Genomic DNA, 23002 nt, shown 5'->3' with positions numbered 1-23002 from the left:
TCTACTTGTGTTTTAGGTTCCTTGGATAAGCCCCTGGAAAGGTGACTAGATTTTTAAGCTCCACTCTGCTTTAGCTTTAAACTTTAAAAAGTTTTACAAACTGAGCTTCCTTGTTAAACTTATTTAAAGAAATTCTACTCCTTAAAACACCAGTGTTAAGATCCACTGGCATAGTACACCAACTGTGAGGTGTTCTCAAGCATGGCCACCAATCTCAAATGCAGAGCCTTGGAAAGCCTGGCTGGATAGCCAGGATTGGAAGACAGTCCATCAACATCTACAGATGGAATTAGAGTATCCATAGTCTAGTGAGAGCTCAATTGTGAGCCACTGCTTTACTTTCTTATAGGTGACCACACAACAAGGACATTTGCTCAACTGTGTTCATAGTGGCCTTATTCATAATAGCCAGAACCTGGAAACAGCCTAAGTGTCCCTCAGTCAAAGAATGGATAAAGAAACTGTGGTACATTTATACTATGGAACACTATTCAGCTATAAAAAACAAGTAAATCCCAAAATTTGTGGACAAATGGATGGAACTAGAAATGATCATAATGAGTGAGTTAACCCAGAAGCAGAAAGACTCACATGGTATATACTCACTTATATCTGCATACTAGCCCAAGAGACATGTCACATGAAAGTCTTCACTTACCAGGAGATGGAGATAGATTTGAGGACATCCTATTGGGACTCTAGGTGAGAGAAGTGTGGGAGAATGGGGAAATAGAAGGAACCAGAGGGTACTAGAAACCTATAAAAAGAACATCATGACAGGCGGATCTGGGCCCAGGGGTTCTGCTTAAACTACTGCACCAACCAAGAATAATACATGCAGTAAACGTCGAACCTTTACTTAGCCAATGGACAGGACATTCTCCAGAGTTGAGTGGGGGGCGGGGACTGACTCTGACATGAACTCTGGTACCCCATATTTGACTACTTCCCCTTGGTGAGGAGGCCTAGTGGCACTCAGAGAAAGGATAAGCAGACTACCAAGATAAGACTTGATAGGCTGTGACCGTATAATGGGGGAGGAGGTCCCCTTCGGTCATAGACCTAGGGGAGGGTGTGGGATAGATTAAGCTTTGTCGCAGGTGGAAGCAGTCTTGGCGGGCTTTACCCTTGGGGCACACCATGAATACCTTGTGAGAGACTGTTTGGAGCCTTCCTGGGCTTGGAATTCAGGAAGCCTACCTAGGAACCCCACCGTGGCTATTGTTTTCCTAATTGACTCTTGAAGGGAGAAGGGACCGCCCTTTACATATGACTGGGAAGGTGGGGGAGAGAAAAACAAGAGGTAGAAGGAGAGAAGGAGAAGGCGCGGAGAGAGAGGAAAGGACCGGACCAGCTCGTGGGACTGAGACACCTAAGGACCCGTCCTGCCGAACGGATTCCAGGAGGTTTTAATCTTCTGTCCCTTTAACCTTTTTTTCCTTCTTGTATATGCTAGTTGGGTTGTATAATAAAGTTTAATTGTTAATAAACTGAGCCAACAGGAGGGGAATAGGGTGAAAGCGAGTGGGAGGGAAGAACAGGAGGATACAAGGGATGGGATAACAATTGAGATGTAACTTGAACAAATTAATTAAATAAAAAAATAAACCCTACTCACTTATTTCCTCAGATTTTAAGATATTCAACTCAGTTCATCCTTAAAAACCACTTTAAACCGGAATTAGCCTTTAGTCTACCTACTTAAGAAACATTTCATTTTCTTTTTCCCTCCCTTTCTTTCAAGCTCCTTTAGGAGTACTTTCAGAAGGAGGCAGTGAGAGGGCTCACAGGTAAAGGCATTTGCTGCCAAGCCTGACAACTTGAGTTATTCGGGGAACCCACATGACAGGAGAGAGTTGACTCCCATAAGTTGTCCTCTGTGTATATACACATATAATTATCAAATACAAATTTTAAAATGCTATTGATTGCTGAACCCACTATATACTAAGAACTGTACAAAGAGATTTACAATATAATCTGTTAGTTCTCAAAACAACCTATGTTGGCACTGATATTATTAAAATGCATTTTATAAATGAGGAACTAGAAAGTTACTCAGGAATTGAGAGTTACTAGCAAGTCTGTCAGACTTAAAAATTCCCTCATTCTTCAAAAATACTATGAAATCTACAACAAGGTATTCCTAATATTAAGTTAGCCAGAGTATAAAGGGAATATTACTATATACAATATTAGCAATTGTACACATGAAGTTTTTTACATTGAAAACTAACTTATGATAGGTAATACGTGGTTAGGCAGAGAGGTAATAGCCAGAGGGCTAGTTTCATGAATAGCCTCAAATCACAGCTCGTCAGGACCCAAGCAATACTTCTGTCTTCAGGGAACTCACGTTACCTTCTGTCACAGGCTGGAGCTTAGAAGACCGCTCTGAGTCAGGAGAGTGCAGAGGTTCAGGTTCTTTCAGACTTTCCAAATGCATAAAAGGATCATAATCTACAGATGCCAAATCAGAAAGGCTTACTGGAAAGTACTTTGGATTACTAAAACACTGTGCTCCATACACACACCCATGTAACACCTAAGGGAAAAGAAAATATGAAAAGAAAACAAAGTCACCCGTAACAAGAAAGCTTGATAAAAACAAGTATCTTAAAACTTAGCTCTTCAATAAAGGCAATGTTTAAAATCTTGTAAAAAGATGAGTGAACTATAACCAGTGGTTCTCATATTCAACAAGATCTATCTAACCTCTCTCAAACTTTTGTAATGGAACAAAAAGTCTGTCTTATAAATGCATTTATAAATTACTTCAGGTCCTATAAGCAAAGTCTACGTATTTTAGAAAATATCTAGTTCTAAACTAAGACTATACTCAGGAATGTTATTTCTGAAGTTTAAAAACACTTGGTTATGAAATAAATAATAAAGACCCAAGAAGATTTACTTCAAGCTGGTGGATCTCTGTGAGTTCGAGATCAGCCTGGTCTACAAAGCAAGTCTAGGACAGCCAAGGCTACACAGAGAAACCCTGTCTAGAATAAACAACAACAACAACAACAACAATGACTTACCTTATAAATGCAATTGAGGACAGATTTTTCGGTCTTATCATTTTCTGCTCCTGTGGCGTGGACTGGATGGAGTAGTGTCTTTAAAGGTAAGGCCATGATCCAGTCCAGAAGGCAAAGTAGTAATGATACAACCAACTACAACAAATAACAATAAAATGCTTACCAATGTAAGTTATAAGAGAAGGGCTACCCCTAACCCCCTTTTTGAGAAAGGCTCTCATACAGCCAAGGATGTGGCAGCAACGATGCTCTAATATTATCAAGTTGATAGGATCTAGAATCACCTAGGAGACAAATTGCTCTATGTCCATGACAGTTTAGAAATTGGACTGAGAGATTCTGTCTCAAAATAGTAAGGTGGAGAGCAATTGAGGAAAACACCAAACATGGGCCTCTGGCCCACCCCCACCCCCATCCCAAGCCCCATCCCCACCCCACCCACACCCACACCCACACCCAGCAAAGCTGAGTAGCTGAGATACATGAACACTACCTAAAATGCAGGTAGCACTTTTACATGCACTGGGATGCAAAGCTCATTCATCACTCTGCTCCTTGACCACACACACAGTGTGACTACCTGCCTCACACTCCTTCCTTAAGTTACATTTATCAAGTATTTTATTAAAGACAAAAGAAAAATAACTAATACATCAGCCATGAATGAACTTGAGTCCTGATCTTCCTGCCTCCTCTTCCCAAGCACTGAGACTACAAAGCTGTGCCAACATGCCAGGCTTATGCAATGCCAGAGACTGAATCCTGGGCTTTGTCAATGCTAAGCAAACATGTTACCAAATGAGCCTTATTTCCAGACCACTGATTATTAATCTCCATTGATTACTAATAATCAATAAATCATGTTCTTATTCTTGGGTTTCTGGAATTTATTATAGCAACCATAAATCCTAAATTCAACTATGAATCCTGACACTGATAGACAATTCATTAATTATAAAAGTGATATACATTGAAGTTGAGCATATAGGCCAGAGAAAGAGCATCCTGAGCTTAGCACTCTAAGCATTACACAAAAAAGGAAAAGGAAACAAAACTTCATTCAAGTAGCTATACAAAGATATAACATAAAGTTTTAGTTCATATTCATTTAGTTCAATTATGTCTGTTTTCTGATTTTTCTATTCATTATTATTTTTTGTGTGCATATGTGGTAGTGTATCTGGCATGAAGCTTGTAGAGGTCTGAGGAAAACTTGTGGGAGTTGTTTTTCTCCATTCCAGAGATTAAGATTAGGTCATTAGCCTTGCTAACAAGTACTTTTGCTCATTGAGCCAGCTCATATGTCCAACTTTGCTGTGTGTATGTATGTCTGTGCATGTGCATGTGTGAATGAGGCCAGACATCTTTGTTTGGTGTCTTTCTAAACTGCTCTCCATCTTATTGTTTGAGACAGGATCTCTCCCTGCACCCAGTACTCACTGATTCAGCTAGACTGGCTGGATAGCAAGCCCCAAGTATCCTCCTGTTTCTGTTTCCCCAGCACTGGGACTACTGGTGTGTGCCTTTATGCCTGGCATTTTATGTGGTTCTGGATTTGAACTGGGGTCATTTTCCTTTTCTAATTTGTAACACCTCACTGAGTATCCTTCCAGAAAGCATTTACTCATTTTTTAGAATAAAACCTTTCAGTAACTAAAATAATTGTTAGCATAAACAATACTTTTACCCTAAAACAGAATTATCTTACGTAGTAAATTTCAAAATCATAATTAATGCTAGGCAATCAGGCAGCTACGGGGATCTGCTCATCTTTAAAGATAAACTCTCCAAGTCAAGGTTTAATCCTATACTAACCAACGGACCCTCACAAAACCAAAACCATCCGTATAAGATAGGAAGTGTCTGTGGTGGTTTGAATGAGAATGGCCCCCAAAGGCTTCTATAGATAGTCTGTCCCCAGAGCGCGGAACTGTTTGAGAAGTACTAAGGATATAGCCTTGTTGGAGGAGCTTTACCACCACAAGGCATCTACGAGAACAATAACTGTTCTAGCAAACCAGCAGTTGTTGAAAGAACAGTCCACAATAAAGTTCATGCTGCTACAGTATTTTTACAGACAGCACACCAGATTTGGGCCTTTCTTTCATTAGAACAGACATTACTGAGCTAGCTAGTGAAATTTAAGTAAGAATTATAGGTTCCATTACAGTGAACAAATCAATGTTGTCACATAAATGTTGATAGCTGTACTGTGGTTATAAGGATGAACTGCTTGATTTTAGGAAGAACATAATGAAGTTTGATGCGTATACTACACTGCAGAGAAATAAAGCAAGTATAGACTAAAAGGAGGAATTAAGTGAACTATGTAGTAAGGAGCCCTCCCACTATTCTTGAAACTTCCCTATAATCTGAAATTATGGCCTCTGGTGGTTGCTTGCCAATGCAGGAGGCTCTGAGTTCCATCCTCAATATCAAAATAAACAAACCCAAATAAACCTCTGAAATTAATGTTCCAACTTAGAACTGAAATAAAAGTTTTGAACTGATGTCAATAGAAAGAGTAAAGGTTCTGGAATCTATCTGCCAATGGTAGGTTCCTTCACCTATATGAGTATGTGCCATTTAACCCAAATCTTATTTCTGTCAATTGGGGATAAAAGTTTTCATTTTGTTTTATTCTCAAAGTTGCAATAATTCCTATGAAGTGCATAGTAACAGGGGATTTTCTTTTAAAAATCATCATAGAAATTATCTTCTCCCCGCCCCTCTCTATCTTCCTCCTCCCCTGCCCTCCCCCCCCCCCCCCCCGCAGTGCCGAGGACCAAACAAAGGACTTCATGCAGGCTAGCCAAGTAAGTGTTCTATAAGTTGGCCATATCTCCAGTTCCTTTTAACCTCTGTCTATACACATGTTTAACATTACAATGTTATGATCACCAATAACAATAGATTCTTTCAGAAATCTAAAGTTATTTGCTTAATACAGAGTTCACACATATTCTTGCAAGCCCATGACTAAGGATCCCACTGTAAGGGATTTGACTTTCATCCATAAGAAATGCCAATCTATACTGTGCCTGGCTTAACAGTATTAATGGTTCCTAGATAAAATAATGAGATCACCTAGTAAGTGCTTTTCTAAGTGTAATACATAAGCCTCAAACAAAATTTTGATGGGAGAAAAGGAAAGGTACAGGGATGCAAAACAACAGAGAAAACCCAGTGAATTTGGGTAATGCTCTGATGTTAATTCTACAGAGAGCCAAGTCAGACATTCTCAAGATGCCCAGGATAACAATAGGCATTTGAAAACTACAGAGAAATCTGCTTCTGGCTCAAGAAAGATGGAGTACATCATGCTGAATGGTCATTCCCTGCTGATAAGTGCATCTAGATCAAAGGGTAACCTGGATAAACTTTGAATACGACCATCCCCGCCCCCAGGCTCTTACTTGTCATTGCTCATTAGCAGAAGAGTGAATGATAACATTTAAGATAAAAAGGCATTCAGGGGATTAAATCTGTATGTTTCTTGGACCTGTCCTCCTGTTTCCTTTACTAGCCCTTCCTATTCAACCTTCCTTCCTGCCTGCTCATTATTCTCAGCCCTGAATGCTATTTAACTGTCTCTCCTGAAGTGATGCATACATTCCTACCATCTTTACACTACTCTTGTGTTGACAGTGTCAACAGCTTTGTTCCCAGTGTTGGGCTGTCTAAACAGGCAAATCAGAAGAGCTTCGCTGCTGGTCTCAGTCTGTACTTACTCTGAAGGGTACAGCCACAGAAAACAGGAACTCATTTTCCTTCAGGATTCCTACTCATTTCCTTGTATTTCTCCTTGGTTGCAGATTCCACTTTCTGAGTATCTATATCCATCCCTTTAGCCTTGGTTCATATCACCATCATTACAGAGACCTTTTCCACAATGACCATTTCACGTGAGTAACGCATCATAGCTTCTAAGGTGACTTTCCACAAAACTCATCCTAGTTCATTGTACATTAAAATGCTTAAAGAAAAGCACTTCTGAAGAAAGACTTTCCTATAAAAGTCCAAGGTTTTTCTTATTGCATCCAAATGCCTTTAAACCCAGCCATTTCCCATTTCTGCAATTTCATGTTTCCCAGTTATCAACCACATACAGCACACTCTATGATATGGAACTGCATTATAGTTCATGAAAATATTGTTCTCTATCTCCATGACTACACATGCTACTCTCTATTTGAAATAACTCTAGCTCTTGTCTCTCATGTGTTGAAAATCCTGCTCATCTTTGAAAAAAATCTCTTCTCCTTTAATAATTTCTTCTTTCTATATGCTGTGCTATCTTGTATAATAGAAACTCTTAACATTTTTATTAGTTTATTTATTTACTTGGAGACATGTGTGAGTGTGTGTGTGTGTGTGTGTGTGTGTGTGTGTGTGTGTGTGTGTATGTGTGTGTGTGTGTGTGTAAGAGGGGGGATGAGTATGTATGTTTGGAGGTCAAGAGACAATTTGCAGGAATCAGTTCTTTCCTTCTAACACATAGGTCCCAGGGACTTAACTCAGGGCATCAGGACCAGTAGCAGTGTCCTTTTCTGGTAAGCCATTTTGTTGGCTTTCTTCTACTTCTCAATTTTTGTTTTAAATTTAGACAGGGTTTCTTTGTGTAGCCTTGGCTCTCTTGGACTCTCTTTGTAGACCACATTGGCCTTGAACTCACAGGGATCCGCTTGTTTCTGCCTCTCTGAGTGTTGGGATTACAGGCGTGCACCTACTTTTTATAGTATTTAACTTACTTGTGCCCTTTAAAACTCTGTTGGGGGTTGGTTTGATATATTTTGGACTTAATAAAAGTCCATCAGACCTGGGCAGGGAAATGGAATAGGCGTGGCTAAGGTTCCAGGGCTTGGGGAGACTGAGAATCTTGGGAAGAGGAGAGACCTGAGGAGAATAGAGGAGAAGGCCGCCATGGGTTAGATGGAAGAGAAGCAAATGGCCAGCGTGGATGGAGGATTTGCCCCAGATGAAGAACATGGCCAAATATTTGGGATTATGGATGGGAGGTAGCTCGATAGAAATTATTAGAAGCAGATGGCATGGGACTGGGGCAGGGATCCCACACTTGCCCCACTACGGGAAGTAGTTTAGGGAATTAATATCTGCCCTGTTACAGGTCAACAAAGGCTATTTTAAAATATAACAGGTGTCTGTGTCTTGACTGATTGCTAGTGGGTTATACTGCTATAATAATAGTAATAATAATTATAGGCCTGATAATAAACATTATTAGGCCATACTGGTAAATTAACAACAACAAAACTCTGTTTAACTAGTGCCAGCAGAACATCATTCACAATTTTTGTGATTAATAAAGAAGATTAAGTAAGCAGGGGAAAATTTGGTAGCACAGATTTTTCATAATAGCTAAGACTCCATAAAAAGGATGATATGAAGGAAAATTATTCATGAATTGTTCACAAACTGGGAGCTGAAGTTTATACTACAGCCATACACACTAAAATGAAAGACTTGACTAAAAGTAGACTATAAATTGAAATGCTTAATACAAAATACTCAAAAATTCAGAACTTTGTGAGCACCAACACAATGCTATAAGTACAAAAGTCAAACCTGATGTCAAATTACAGGATACAGTCCAAATGTAGGTATACTAAATTACTGTATAAATTATCTTCAGATAAATAAGATGTACAGAAAATATAAAGGATTTTTTGTTTAGATTTGAGTTCTAACCCCAAGACAGCCAACAATATATATATATGTAAATCTTTAAGAATTCTAGGGCTGGAGAGATGGCTCAGCAGTTAAGCGCACTGACTGTTCTTCCAGAGGTCATGAGTTCAATTCCCAACAACCACATGGTGGCTCACAACCATCTATAATGTGATCTGATGCCCTCCTCTGGCCTGCAGATGTACATGTAGGCAGAGCTCTGTATACATAATAATAAATAATAAATCTTAAAAGAAACATAAAAAAAGAATTCTAAAATATTTATATAGTCCCAAAACTTCTCCTTTATATTTAGTTTATAGTTCTTAGTAAATTATTCTTCATCTTTAAACGGTATAGGAGATCAAGCACAGCAGTAAAAAGGGGGAAAGGGTGAATAACAGGACAGAAGTGAAAGAACATTAATGACCTACTGAAAAATCTAAAGGTAAATGTCAAATGGTGGAACTTTTTTGTGTGTAAAGGAAATACCTTCTCCTAAAAGGCATGCTTCTAGGCTCATGCCTTTAATCCCAGCACTCAAGGGGCAGAGGCAGGTGAATCTTTGAGTTTGAGGCCAGCCTAGTCTACAGAGCAAGTTCTAGGACAGCCAGGGCCACACAGAGAAACACCATCTCAAAAAACAAAGGCAGGCCAGAAGGCTGAAGAAGATGCTCCATCATTCATTATAGAGAGTTTTGGGTGACTATTCAGGTAGCAAACTGTCTCTGTCATCTTCTCATTTGGAAAGCCACTAACCTGCACTCTTGGCATACTCAGGTAATCAGGTTTATTCCTTCTTAAGTCAAGTCTTTGATGGAGTTGAAGACCAGGTAGCTTAGTTTTGCAATGAAGCTTAGTTGTTCAGGGGTTAAGATGTTTTTAGGTCTAGATAGATGTTTTAAATTGATAATGACAATATGCGATGGAGATTGATTTACATTCAGAATTTTAGATGCACCAGATAGGAAAGATGTTTTCTTCAAGGCTGTCAAATAGAAATAGCTGAAACACTAAGAATATTAACATTTATATAATTCCTGATTGCGCCATGGTTCTTCTTGCTATAGGTAGTTTACTGTATATATGTGTAATAATATAAATGTACATGTAAAAAAAAAGGTCTACCTCTAATATATTCTTGTACTCTATTCCTCTATTGTAAATATCTTTACCTTCCACTAATAACAGCTGTAGGGACTGTCTTCAGAGGTGGTAAACTTCTCAGAAACCCTAATAACTTCATCATCTGGCAGGCTATAGTAAAATCATTATAAGTAAACAAAATGGTTGCTATGATTCTTTACTATTTTGAGCTTTAAAGACATTCAAATATCCATAAAATTAACACTAAATTTTCAACTTTATTTATTTAATGTGCATAAATATTTCATCTGCACGTATGTCTGTTTACCACATGTGTGTCTAGTGCCAAGAGGCTAGAAGAGCAAGTTGGATGCCCTGGGACTGGAGTTACAAACCCCAGTGAGCATCTATGTGGTGCTGGGAACTGAACTTAGGTTCTCTGGAATAGCAAAAAGTGTTAACTGCTGATCCATGTCTCCAATCCATACAATGAACTTCTGTATACCTAAGTATTGAAAAGCTATAGTTTGCTATACTTTATTTTGAATATAGATGATTTACCATATAAAAATTTGTTCCTTTAAAATCTTAAATTTAAATATTCATGATAAATACGTATTAAATGTCAAAAATTTTAAATTACCCTCTTGTCCAATTCATATGATGAAGCTTCTGTACTTGGCAAAAGGTGGGTGATAGTAGCTATTAGGATCTGTAGCAAAAGACAAATGAACAAGTAAGTAAGTTAAAATACATTAAATTCATTGTATTCCTTAAATTTTTAATGATTTCATGCTTAAGTGATATAGAATCTATTGCTATAAGTTTAACATCAACATAACATCTAAACACAACATCTGACCCATGCACTGCTATTTTAATTTGTACCATGAAAGCTTTTAAAGTATATTTAATTATTAACCACTTATAATCCTCATGTAGAGAACCAAAACTAGATACATATGTTCTGCCCATGATAAATCCTTTTGTACTATTTCAATTCATAAAGGTCAATCTATGTGTATAAACACAGATATTTATGTCCTTTAGAGGACAGCTGAAGATCTAACTGAAGGATTTAGCACATCATTATACTCCCACCACCGAAAGAACCATATTCCTGACTTTCCGGATCTCCCTATCTGTGTGGACTGAGCAGCCTGTCTTGAAATACTTCAAAATCCAAAAATCTGAGAGTGTACTCCAGAAGTTACTGTGGTTGAGGATATCACTCAGTGGGCAGAGTGCTGGCCTAGGATGCAGGAATCCCTGCATCACATCCATAGACTCACACAACAATGAGCTTGGTGGAGCAGGCCAGTAATCCCCCAACTCCCCATATATATATAACATATGTAAATGTACTCCTTGAGTGCTTTAAATGAATACAAACCCCAAAACACATATGAAATAAAGAACATGACAAAAATTATAATTTCATCTATCAAAATAAGAAATGCTTGGTTTCAGTGATTTTTTTTTTTTTTGAGATGCAGTACTGCTATACTACCTATGCTAGCCTGGGTTCAAGATTCAAGTATCTTGCTTATCTGGGGCCTCGTGAGTAGATAGTATTAGAAGTATGTGCACCATTCCCAGTTGTTTGTTCTTAAAGATTTATTTATTATTTATACAGTGTTCTGCCTGTATGAGAGCCAGCATGCCAGAAGAGAGCACCGGATCTCATTATATTATACATGGTTGTGAGCCACCATGTGGTTGCTGGGAATTGAACTTAGGACTCTTGGAAGAACAGCCTGTGCTCTTTACCTCTGAGCCATCTCTTCAACCCTGCCACTTTTTATTTTTAAGGGATATTTATTTTATTTACACAAGTATTTTTCCTACACTTTTTTATGTGCACTAAGTTCATTCCTAGGAAGTCAGAGGTGCTAGGTACCCTGAAACTCAGGAGCTACACTGTTGTGAGCCAGTGTGGAATCAAGCTGGGTCTTCTAGAAGAGCAATGAGCATTATTAGCCACTGAATAATCTCTCCACCCCACCCCTTATTATTATTTTCTAATGTATTATGTGTATGAATATATCTGTAGATTTGTGTGCTGTCTGTGTGACTGGTGTCCATGGAAGCCAGATAATGGTACCAATTTCACAGAGCTTGAGCTACAGAAGTTGGGAGCCACCTGATATGAATGCGTGGATTGAGCTCAGGTTCTCTGGAATGGCCAATGCTTTAATTGCCATGCCACCTCACCAGGCCCCATTTCTCAGACTTTAGAAAAAGTTATGAGGATATGTTTGCCACTGTGTGGGTATGTGCATGTGAGTGCAGGTTGCATGGAGGTCGGAGCCATTGGATTCTCCTTTAGTTGGAGATGTAAGGCAATTGATGTGGGTGTTGAGAACTAACTGTGGTCCTATGAAAGAACAGTAGATGCTCTTAACTGCTGAGGCAGTTCTTCAGCCCCTACTCTTAGCTTTTATTCAACATTTCTTCTGTAGTAATTGGGATTGAACCCAAACCCTTGCATATGCTAAGCAAGTACTCTACCATCCTGCTACCTCCTCAGCTCTTTAGAAGTCACTAAGTAGCCCAGGATGTCTTAGACTATCCTGAGTAGCTGGTATTACAGACACCATCACCACAGCCTACCCTTTTCAATTTTGTGTACATGGTACAAATGTAGTGAAGGTACTAGTACTAAACATGGTACAAATGCAGTGAAGGTACTAGTACTAAACGTGTGTGTGTGTGTGTGTGTGTGTGTGTGTGTGTGTGTGTGTGTGTATGTGGAGGCCAACAATCAATGTTGGGTTGTCTTCTTCAATCATTTTCTATCCTGTGTTTGATTTGGTAAAGTTGGCTTGCTAGGAAACCCCAGGAATCCTCCTGTCTGTACTTCTGCAGGTGTGGGATCACAGGTGTGATTTTCAGCACCCAAGTTCTATGTGGATGACAGAGATGGAACACAAATCCTCATTCAAATACTTTACCAGCTAAGCTATTTCTTCAACCTCTGGAAATAATTTTTATTGTATTTTTATTGTACTGTTATTATATTTTTACCAAATGTTATTTCCATGCATTAAGTAAAAATAGTCTAAATATACCTCAATAGTAAGAAAATCAATAGATTGAAATTTCACGGAAAATTTTTTGAATAGACCATTTGACAAAAGAACATAAGGCCAACTTGTATATGGAAATAAGCTAACATCATGACTTAACAGGGAAATGCAAATAAAAACAACAATGAGGTGTAAAGTACAGCTTATGACAAAGTACGTACTTTTGAAATCCCAGGTTCAACATCCACTACCAAAAATAAATGGAAACTCACAATGAGATAACACCTCACTTTAGTATGAAAAAGACAAAAGAAAAATGTTGGTGAGAAAATGCTGTGGCATGTAAATTAGTACACCATTAAAAATGTCATAGACGTTTCTCAAATAATTTAAAAAAGAACTACTGTATGATGTAATCATTCATTACAGGGGAAATGCCCAAGGAAATGAAATAAGGACCCACAGTAGCTTTAATACTGCATCCAACTTCTCCACACAAGCATATATTCCACATCCCTCTTCAGAGTCTATCCCAATACCATCACAAAAAAACTAACAACAGGAATGATCACACCAGCATCTTCTCTCCAAAACCTACCAGTTCGTAGAAATGTTTGCCATTGAGAATTACCTAGATAAAACCCAACACAAGATTTAAAAGAACAATCATAAAGGAGTTTAAAGAAGACAGAAAGAAACAGCTCAATGAAATTAAGGAGAGAGAACTTAAGGAGAATCAATAGCTGAGTGATGAACCAGGAAACACAAAAATAAGGCTGAGCAAATTAGGAGACATCCCAGGAGTAGAACATTCAGTAAAGACAAAGAAACATTAAAGAGAACTCAAGCTGAAATGAAGAGGGAATTGAAAACCCCATTAATTCAACTAGAAAACTCAAAGGAAAGCCTTGCAAGTAGAATGAATCAGTCAAGTAAAATATAGAATATACAGGATCTAGCCCAATAATCAAGAAGTATGAAAAGCTAAACACATACACAGGAACAAACAGGAAATGTGGGACACCATGATAAAAACCTTTGCATTATAGGCATAGATTAAGAAAAAGAATCCCAGGACAATGATACACATGAGAACTTTAATAAGATCACAGAAGAAAACTTTCCCAAATTAAGGAAAGACACACCTATAAAAATACAAGAAGCACAAAGGACATCAAATAGACAAGATCCAAAAAGAAAATCCTCCCCGCAGCATTTCACTTAAAACACTCCAAAGAAAGTACAGTAAAAGCTGCAAGAGAAAAACACCATGCCACATATAAAGAAAACCCATCAGAATAGCAGCTGATTCTCAGTGGAAACTTGTAAAGTGAGAAGAGCCCAGAATAATGCATTTCAAAACCTAAAAGACTGTGACAGCCAGCCTAGACTAGCATGCCCAGGAAATCACCTGCCATAATTGAAGAAGAAGAAGAAAAAAACTTTCCAAGATATTCACAGTAGAATTCTCCAAGAATTTATAACCTACAGTCAATAAAAAGAAATGAAAGAAGAAAAGAAAAGAAGGAACATGCCTAAACTCCTACCACAAAGCCACTATCACTCTAGTATTAAAATGTAAAGACACAACAAAAACAAAACTCCATGCCAATATCCCTGAAGAACATGGCCTAAAAAATGCTCGCAAACAGAATATAGACATATAGCAAACCAGTTACCCACCATGACCACGTTGGCCTTTCCCTTGAAATGCAATGATAGTTCAACTACATAAGCCATCAAATGTAGACAAACTCAAGGGCAAAAGTCACAAGAACATCTCAGCAGACTCAGACAAAAGCCTTTGACAAAATCCAACATGCCTGTATGATAAAAGTCCTAAAGAATGCAGGGCAAGAGGGAACATATCTTAACATATAAAAGCTATGCTTTTTTATACATGAGAAACTACAGTCAATATTATTCTAAACGGAGACAAATCTTGAAGCAATCCCACTGAAGTTAGGAATGAGACAGGTGTGTACACTAGCTCCTTTCTTTTTCAATACTGTGCTCAAAGTAAGAGCTGGAACAATGAGGCAAGAGAAGGAAATGAACGAGATACAAACGGCGAGAGAAATCTAACTGTCCCTATTTGCAGAAAACCTGACATGACAGAGCTCCCAAAAATTCTACCATGAAACGTCTAGAAATGATAAATTCAGCAATGTGGCAAGATACAGAATCAATTTGCTTTTTAACACACCAACAAACATATATAGAAAGCGATCATAGACACAATCCCATTCACATTAGCCTCAAAGAAAATAAATAGCCAGGAGTAAACCTAACACAGAAAGTGAAGGGCCTTTAATAAAACTCTGAAGAAATACTCTAGAAAATGGAAAGACAACCCATGTTTGTGGACTGACAGAATTAATATTGTGAAAATGATCATTTTACCAAAAGAAACTTAGAGATTCAATGCCATCTCAATCAAAACCCCATCTCATTTTGTCCTAAAATTCATATGGAACCACAAAAGACGCCAGACAGCAAAAAATCAATCCTGAATAAAAAGAACAATGCTGAAGGGACTGTCCTTCCAGATCTTTTTTTTTTTTAACACATTTTTATTGAAAAATAAAATAAATCATATTACATCTCATTTTCTATCCCATCTCATGCATCCTCCCATTCCTCCCTCCCTCCCACTTTCACCCCAACCCCTTCCCTATGACTGTGACTGAGGGGGACCTCCTCCCCCTGAATATGGTGCTAGCGTATCAAGTCTCTTCTTGGTAGTCCTCTATCCTTCCTCCGAGTGCCATTGGGCCTCCCCAACAAAGGGACATGGCCAAATATGGGGCACCGGAGATCCTGTGAAAGTCAGTTCCCAGTCTCCACTTAACTGTGGAGAATGTTCTGTCCATTGGCTAGATCTGGGTAGGGGTTTGATGATGACTGCACGTTTTGTCCTCGGTTGGTGCCTTAGATCAAGCAGAACCGCTGGGCTCAGATCCACCCATCATAATGTTCCTCTTGTAGGTTTCTAGGACCTTCTGGATCCACCTACTTCCCTATCCCCTATATTTTTCTCACCTAGAGTCTCATAGGATGTCCTCACCTCTATCCCACTTTCCTGGTAGGTGCAGACTTCCATGGGACCTGCCCCTTGGGCTAGTGTCCAGTTATAAGTGAGTATATACCATTTGAGTCTTTCTGCTTCTGGGTTAGCTCACTCATTATGATCATTTCTAGTTCAATCCATGTGTCCACAAATTTCGGGAATTCCTTGTTTTTAATAGTTGAATAGTATTCCATAGTGTAAATGTACCACAGTTTCTTTATCCATTCTTCTACTGAGGGACACTTAGGCTGTTTCCATGTTCTGGCGATTATGAATAAGGCTGCTATGAACATGGTTGAGAAAATTTTTTTGTTGTGTGCTGGAACATCTTCTGGGTATATTCCAAGGAGTGGAATAGCTGGGTCTTGAGGAAGCCCTATTCCCAGTTTTCTGAGATAGCACCAGACAGATTTCCAAAGTGGCTGTACTAGTTTGCATTCCCACCAGCAATGAAGGAGTGTTCCTCTCTCTCCACATCCTCACCAGCATGTGTTGTCACTTGAATGTTTGATTTTAGCCATATGGAATCTCAGAGTTGTTTTGATTTGTATTTCTCTGATGACTAGAGATGTTGAGCATTTCTTTAAGTGTGTCTCAGCCATTTGATATTCCTCTGTTGAGAATTCTCTGTTTAATTCTGAGCCCCATTTTTCAATTGGGTTATTTGGTTTGGTGGCATTTAGTTTCTTGAGTTCTTTATAAAGTTTGGATATTAAACCTTTGTCAGATGCAGGGTTGGTGAAGATTATTTCCCAGTCTGTAGGCTGTCGCTTTGTTCTTTTGACAGTGTCTCCTGCCTTACAGAAGCTTTTCAGTATGGGGTCCCATTTATTAATTGTTGACCTTAAGGCCTGGGCTGTTGGTGTTCTGTTCAGGAAGTTGTCTCCTGTGCCAATGTGTTCCAGGCTCTTCCCCACTTTTTCTTCTAACTGATTTAGTGTCTCTGGTTTAATCCATTTGGACTTGAGTTTTGTGCATGGTGACAAGTATGGGTCCAATTGCATTTTTCTACATGTAGAAATCCAGTTAGACCAGTACCATTTGTTGAAGATGCTATCCTTTTTCCATTGAATAGATTTAGCTTCTTTGTCAAAAATCAGGTGACTATATGTGTATGGATTCATATCTGGGTCTTCAATTCCATTCCATTCATCAACCAGCCTATTGCTGTGCCAGTACCATGCCCAGATCTTAAGATATCTTACAGAGCCACATTAGTAAGACTGAGGACCCAAACATGAGTACATGTACGCTAAGCCATTTAATATTTGACAAAGATGCAAACAAACAGACAACCCCCCCAAACAAAAACAACAATGTAAGCTGGAGAAAAGAAAGCACCTTCAACAACTGGAGTTGGGAAATGGATGCACACATGCAGAGGGATGAAATTAGGTCTGCACAAAAACTAACTCTACATCATTTCAAGATCTAAACTTGAAACTTAAAATGGAAACTGCTAGAAGAAAAATCATGATACAGGTGTAGAAAAGAACTTTCTGAATAGGGCTCCATTTGTGCAAGAATTAAGGCCAACAACTGACAATCAAACAAGTAACCCATTCAAAAAATGGGCCTTGAGCCTGAACAAAAGAAAAAAAAATGCCAAGAAATATCTCAAAAAATGTTCACTGTCCCCAGTAACCAGGAAAATGAAAATGAAACAACTTGGAGGCTTTATCTTATTCAAGTCAAAATGTCAAAGATCAACAAATGCTGAAAGGGAATGGGGTGGGGGAGGAAAGGATGGGGCCATCTCAGTCACTGTTGGTGGGACTGCAAACTAGTGTAGCCACTATTGAAATCAGTGTGGAGAATTCTCAAAAAGCTGAAAATAAATCTACCACATGACCCAGCGATACCACTCTTGGTGTACGTCCAATTGACTTGACATGCTGCTCCACAGACACCTGCTCATCCACCTTCACTGCAGCCCTAGTCACAATGGTTAGGAAATACAAACAGTCCAATGTCTTTCAATGTGGAACAGTGAGGATAATGAAAATGTGAAAAATATACACTATGGAATTCTTATTCAGCTGTAAAGAAAATGAAATCATAAACTTTGCAGTCAATGGACAGAACTAGAAAAGATCATACTGAGTGAAGTAATCTAGACCCAGCAAGACAAATGTATGTTTTCTCTCAGTGGAGGCTCCCAGCTCTGTATTTTTAGATACAAGTGTAATTCTTACTCTTCATCAAGGAAACTTCCCTTTGCAACAGACAAAGACCATTACTAAAAATCAACATCTAACCAAAATGCAGAGATGTAAAGCTTAGTCCCAATGGCTATATTTAAAAACAAGTTTCACATCTAAGGTACAGAGAATACCACAGAAGACGGGGCGGAGGATCTGGGAGTCGGCTGTGAGATGCTATCCTAGGAACATCACAAGCTGCACCTGCACAGTCTCACCATCAAGACAACAATAAACATGCCGAAGTGGACCAGGGCAAGACCATGAGCCCTCAGCCAAATAAGAAGAACTACAGGCACCTAAGGATGCTAGTCTTCCCCAGGGAAGAGCACAGTAAGTATTCAGTACCAAATGGTCAGCCCTGAAAACATACATTAAAAATAACATACAGGTTGATCAACCTGAAATATATATATGGATATATATCAAAATATTTAAGGTGATTCATATGCTAACAGCTCTCATTTAATTTGATTAATATGCAATGTATTCATATACTAAAATATCACACTGTAGAATTTTCAACCCATACTTAAAATTTACATAAATATGATTAATCAAAAAAAAGCTTTAGTCTTCTCTCTTAAATATTAAAGTAGTTCAGGGAGTCATTTCTCACATCAAGATGCTTTTAAAAATTAGATCCTGAGCCGGGCAAGGTGGCACACACCTTTAATCCCAGCACACGAGAGGCAGAGGCGGGCAGATCTCTCTGAGTTCAAGACCAGCCTGGCCTACAAAGTGAGTCCAGGACAGCCAGGGCTACACAGAGAGACCCTGTGATCCTGGGGAACTAGAGAAATGGCGCCGTAGAAGAGCACTGGAGGCTTCTCTAGAGGATGTTCAATCCTCACCACCTACAAGGTAGCTCACAGTCTTCTGAAACTTCAATTCCAAGGATCCGATACCCTCTTGTGGCCTCTGTAACCGAAGTACACAAGTGGTGCACATACATATACGTAGGGAAAGCACTCACACACATGAAATAAATGTATCTTAAAAAACATTTTAAAAATACAAAGAAATTATCAGGAACTCTGGTGTTATAAAAATGTAAGATGAAAACCAAGTATTTACCTATAAAAATTAGTACCTATTAAAACAATCTCATATTTCAAGACATCAATATCTAAGAAATGCTTTACAAGCTTATAATAAAAAACAAATGAAAAGTTATTTACCTGAATAATTTTTAAGGGGGAATCAGGCTGGTACGTCTGCAGCCGAGGTACATAGTGAGCCAGCATGTGAAGCATGTTACAAGCTACGTGGGCGACTGCTTTATTAGTGAACTGCAACAACAGAGAGCACTGCCATCAAAAGGTCTGCATGCACACTCAGCAATCCTAGCTTCTGAGCAGTTCAATTTCCTGTTCCCTTCTGTTATAACCCAGCTACTGTAAAGCTGGCATCTGTACAGTCCTCATTCTACTCTTCACGGAGCTCAGCAAAGTGCCTAAACACAGCACACAACCAGGAATATCTGTCAACTAGCTGGTATTCCTCAACAGTGCTTTCTAGGTAAATTACATATTTAGTCTTGAACAGAAGGTATCAAAAGTTTTAAGACAAAAATAATAAACATTCTTTCCTAAGTAAAAAATATTCATATAAGCAAGACATGGTGGAACATATTGAAATCCCAGCACTTAGAACACTAAAGCAGAAAAGTCATGAGGCTAGTGAGAGTCTGAGCATTCTACTAAATTAGGAGCTAGCCTGGGCTAAAGATTGAGACTTTCTCTCCAACAACAATAGCAAAAATAAACCCCAAAATAATACCAAACCAGAGTAAAATTTCATAATTTTATTCAGATTTTCCAAATGATTAGATTATCTTTAAAAAAATATATATATATATATTTTTTTAATGTGTGGAGGTGTGTGTTGCCTGCATGTGTACCATGTGTGTTGCTGGTACCCAAGGAGGCCAGAAAAGGGCACTGGATCCCTTGGAACTAGTAATACAGAGTTCTGAGTTGACAAGAGGACCCTGTGGAGTTGAACCCAGGGTCCTCTGAAATAGTAGTAATGCTCTTAACCACTGAGCCATTGCTCCCGCCCCTAGACTACTACTGCTGCACAAATTCTACTCCAGCTATAAAGAAGATACTTGTCTTTAATATTTAATAGTAAAGCCAAAAGCCAAAAGCCTCAACAATTTAGGAAGTAATAAAGATCAAAGAGTAAGTGACAAAAATGGTAGAGGGCTCAGCTTGTGTCTACAGAGGGAGCATGAGAATCTTGAGTTCAAGTCCTCAGCGCCCACGTGAAAAGCTGACCACACATAAACACATGCCTACGCCATCTCTGCCCGCCCCCCACATGTGGTTTTAAATGGCTGCTTTCTTTTAAAGACATCATTCACATGTTTTCTAGGGAAGAAGTCAAGCACAGAAAAGTTCAGACAAGAAAAAAAAAAAGAGTTCATCACAAAAATACCTTAAATTAAAACAAACAACCCTTAAATTCAATAGTGGAACTATTCTTAAAGTGAGTCAGAATCAAGGAGTTAATGTAATAATATATGACGAAAATTATCATTAAGTGTTGTAGTCATAAGGGCACAAGATTACTGTCTGAAAAAATCCCTTATGTTCAACATATTTCACTAAATAGTTTTCTTTACCTTTAACGAAACACAAATTACATTCAGAGCTTCTTTAATTTGAGGATGATGAGATTCATGGACTAATTCTTCACAAATCCAAATACCTAAACTGCAAAGTGCTACACATCTGGGGGAGAAAAAAAAAATAGACAGCTTACACAAGGGATGAACCTTTAAATGAAATAAACCCATCAATTAGTACATTTAATGTTTAAGTGAATCAAAGACTTTGTTACTCTGTAAGTTAGGTGATGACTAAAGGGAGAAAAGTAGAAAGAATGAGTATGCCACAAAATTGAAACCTGATTATTTAGTATAATTTGTTACCCATGGTGATATAGTGACTAGAACAGTAGTAGCCTGGAAAAATATGCAGTATCTTTCTGACATATGCATGCTACTAAATCGTCAATGTGATAAGTCTTGCCAAACAAATGTGCAACCTGCTTTCAACAAAAAAGTCTTTTTTGTTTGTTTGTTTGTTTTTCCAGACAGGATTTCTCTGGGTAGTCCCGACTTTCCTGAAACCTACTCTGTAGACCAGTTTGTCCTCTGTAAATCAATCAGCCTGTCTCTGCCTCCAGAGTGCTGGTATTAAAGGCGTGTGCCACCACCACCAGGCCACTTTAATAAGCTGGTGGACTGAGTAAAATATTATTTTGTTATTTAAATTTAACATAACTAGCGACATTAAGAAAAATTGAAAATAATTTTGTTTTAAAAATCCCAGCAGCAATAGATGTTTCGTATCCCAGGCATTTGTGGGGCTTTCTGTTCCTCAATGTAACTCAGCAAAGTTTCAGCTGAATGTGATATAGTAGAAGAAACCAGGGTGCTAAAGTTTAGGTGTCTGATATACTCCAAGTATCTCTCTAAGTATCAAAATAGTCTAATATCTATTTTTCTGGCATATGTGCATGTACTATAACTGATATTCTTAAATGTAGTGCAACACTATATTTTAGAATAATTTAATGAAAAAATATTTTTCTTCGAGAACACATTAGAGTGTGAAGTATCCTTTTTTGGTGTAGTCTGTTAATGCTACCAAAATGTTCACTACTGAGGCAACTGAAAGGTCTGCAGAGTAGGGGCCTTACATCAGCCACTGAGTCTTATACAGTACTGAAAGATCTAAACAACCAAGTTTGAGGCTTCAGCAACAGAAGTATATGAAGTCCTAAAGCAACAATACATTTTAAAATGCAGCAAAATTCTGTGTGGGCTCAATTAACAAAAAACAAAGAGTGGGAGTAATAACAATAGTGTTTGTGGGAAAAGTGAGGGTAGGCAAATTATTTTAGCTATGGAGGATGAAGGCTTTTAGAAGTCTGGAATAATTTGGAGTGTAATGATCAATTTTTACAAAATACCAAGAACAGTAGTTTCATTAATTGTTAGGGTTAAGAACATCTGACCTACCGTGCAGGACCAGAGGGCTCATCTCTTGCTGAGCTTAATACAGTTTTAATTATAAGTTCCTAAAATAAAAAGAAACAGAAGAAATGACTACGATTTCATGTACCAATTCAACAAATCTTTATTAGTTAGCTATTCTGGGCCAGACAGTGCTCTGGGCATTAGAAACCAAGCAGGTAAGTAAACAGTTTGTTCTTTAATAAAACCTGAGCATTATTCTACAAGTAGCTAACAGATAATGAAATTTACAATTAAAATATGTTTAAAAATAACTTTTTTCATGATTAGGAGAGTAACAAAAGCTCACTCACTCTACAGCATAACTGATACCTAAATGGCATGAATACTTTAAAAAAATTTTAGGTATTATTTGAAAGGCAGGGACAGATGGCTTCACTGGCAAATTAAACCAAACATTTTAAAAATTAAGATGATTTTTTTTATCAAACTCTTTTAAAAAACTGAAGAAGTAGGAACATTCTCCATACTCATTTTATGAGGCCAGTGAATTCTGTCTGTATATCCAAATCCATAAGAATACTTTTTTAAAAATTACAGGCCAACCTCTGATGAATACAGATTAATAATGTTTAAAATAGCCATATAATCCAAAGCAATTCCATTTATAGTTATTTATCTAAAGAAAAGAAATCAGTGTGACAAAAAGACAACAGTACACGCAGGCCATCATGCCATATGCTTGCAATCTCAGGAACCAGCAGGCAGAGGTGGAAGGATCACTAGGTTCAGGCCAGTCTGGGCTACATACCAAGTTTGAGGCCAACTGGGGCTACAGTGTGAGATCTTGTTTGAAAAACATTAAACGAAACAAATTTAAAAGTCACCTTTCTATAGTATTC

General features: G+C 38.2%; 1 protein-coding gene across 6 annotated transcripts in view; it reads right to left on the bottom strand.

Moving 5' to 3' along the window:
- The window catches only part of RALGAPA1 (Ral GTPase activating protein catalytic subunit alpha 1), a 210289-nt gene that overhangs the window by 69713 nt on the left and 117574 nt on the right, over positions 1–23002 (bottom strand). For all 6 annotated transcript variants that reach the window (XR_014780905.1, XM_084791681.1, XM_084791684.1 and 3 more), the window contains 6 exons: positions 22146–22204; positions 20742–20850; positions 19294–19404; positions 10456–10524; positions 3039–3173; positions 2362–2545 (listed from right to left, as the gene is read on the bottom strand). Coding sequence is in view for 5 of the 6 variants with exons in the window: in XM_084791681.1 (XP_084647807.1) it covers positions 2362–2545; positions 3039–3173; positions 10456–10524; positions 19294–19404; positions 20742–20850; positions 22146–22204 (667 nt within the window). In the remaining variant the exon portion in view is untranslated. The remainder of the gene's footprint in view (positions 1–2361; positions 2546–3038; positions 3174–10455; positions 10525–19293; positions 19405–20741; positions 20851–22145; positions 22205–23002) is intronic.

This window comes from Acomys minous (genome assembly GCF_964271855.1).
Source record: "Acomys minous genome assembly, chromosome: 8".
Lineage (NCBI taxonomy): Eukaryota > Metazoa > Chordata > Mammalia > Rodentia > Muridae > Acomys > Acomys minous.
Note: the sequence above shows the minus strand (reverse complement) of the source record. Positions and strands in the feature narration are given on the sequence as shown.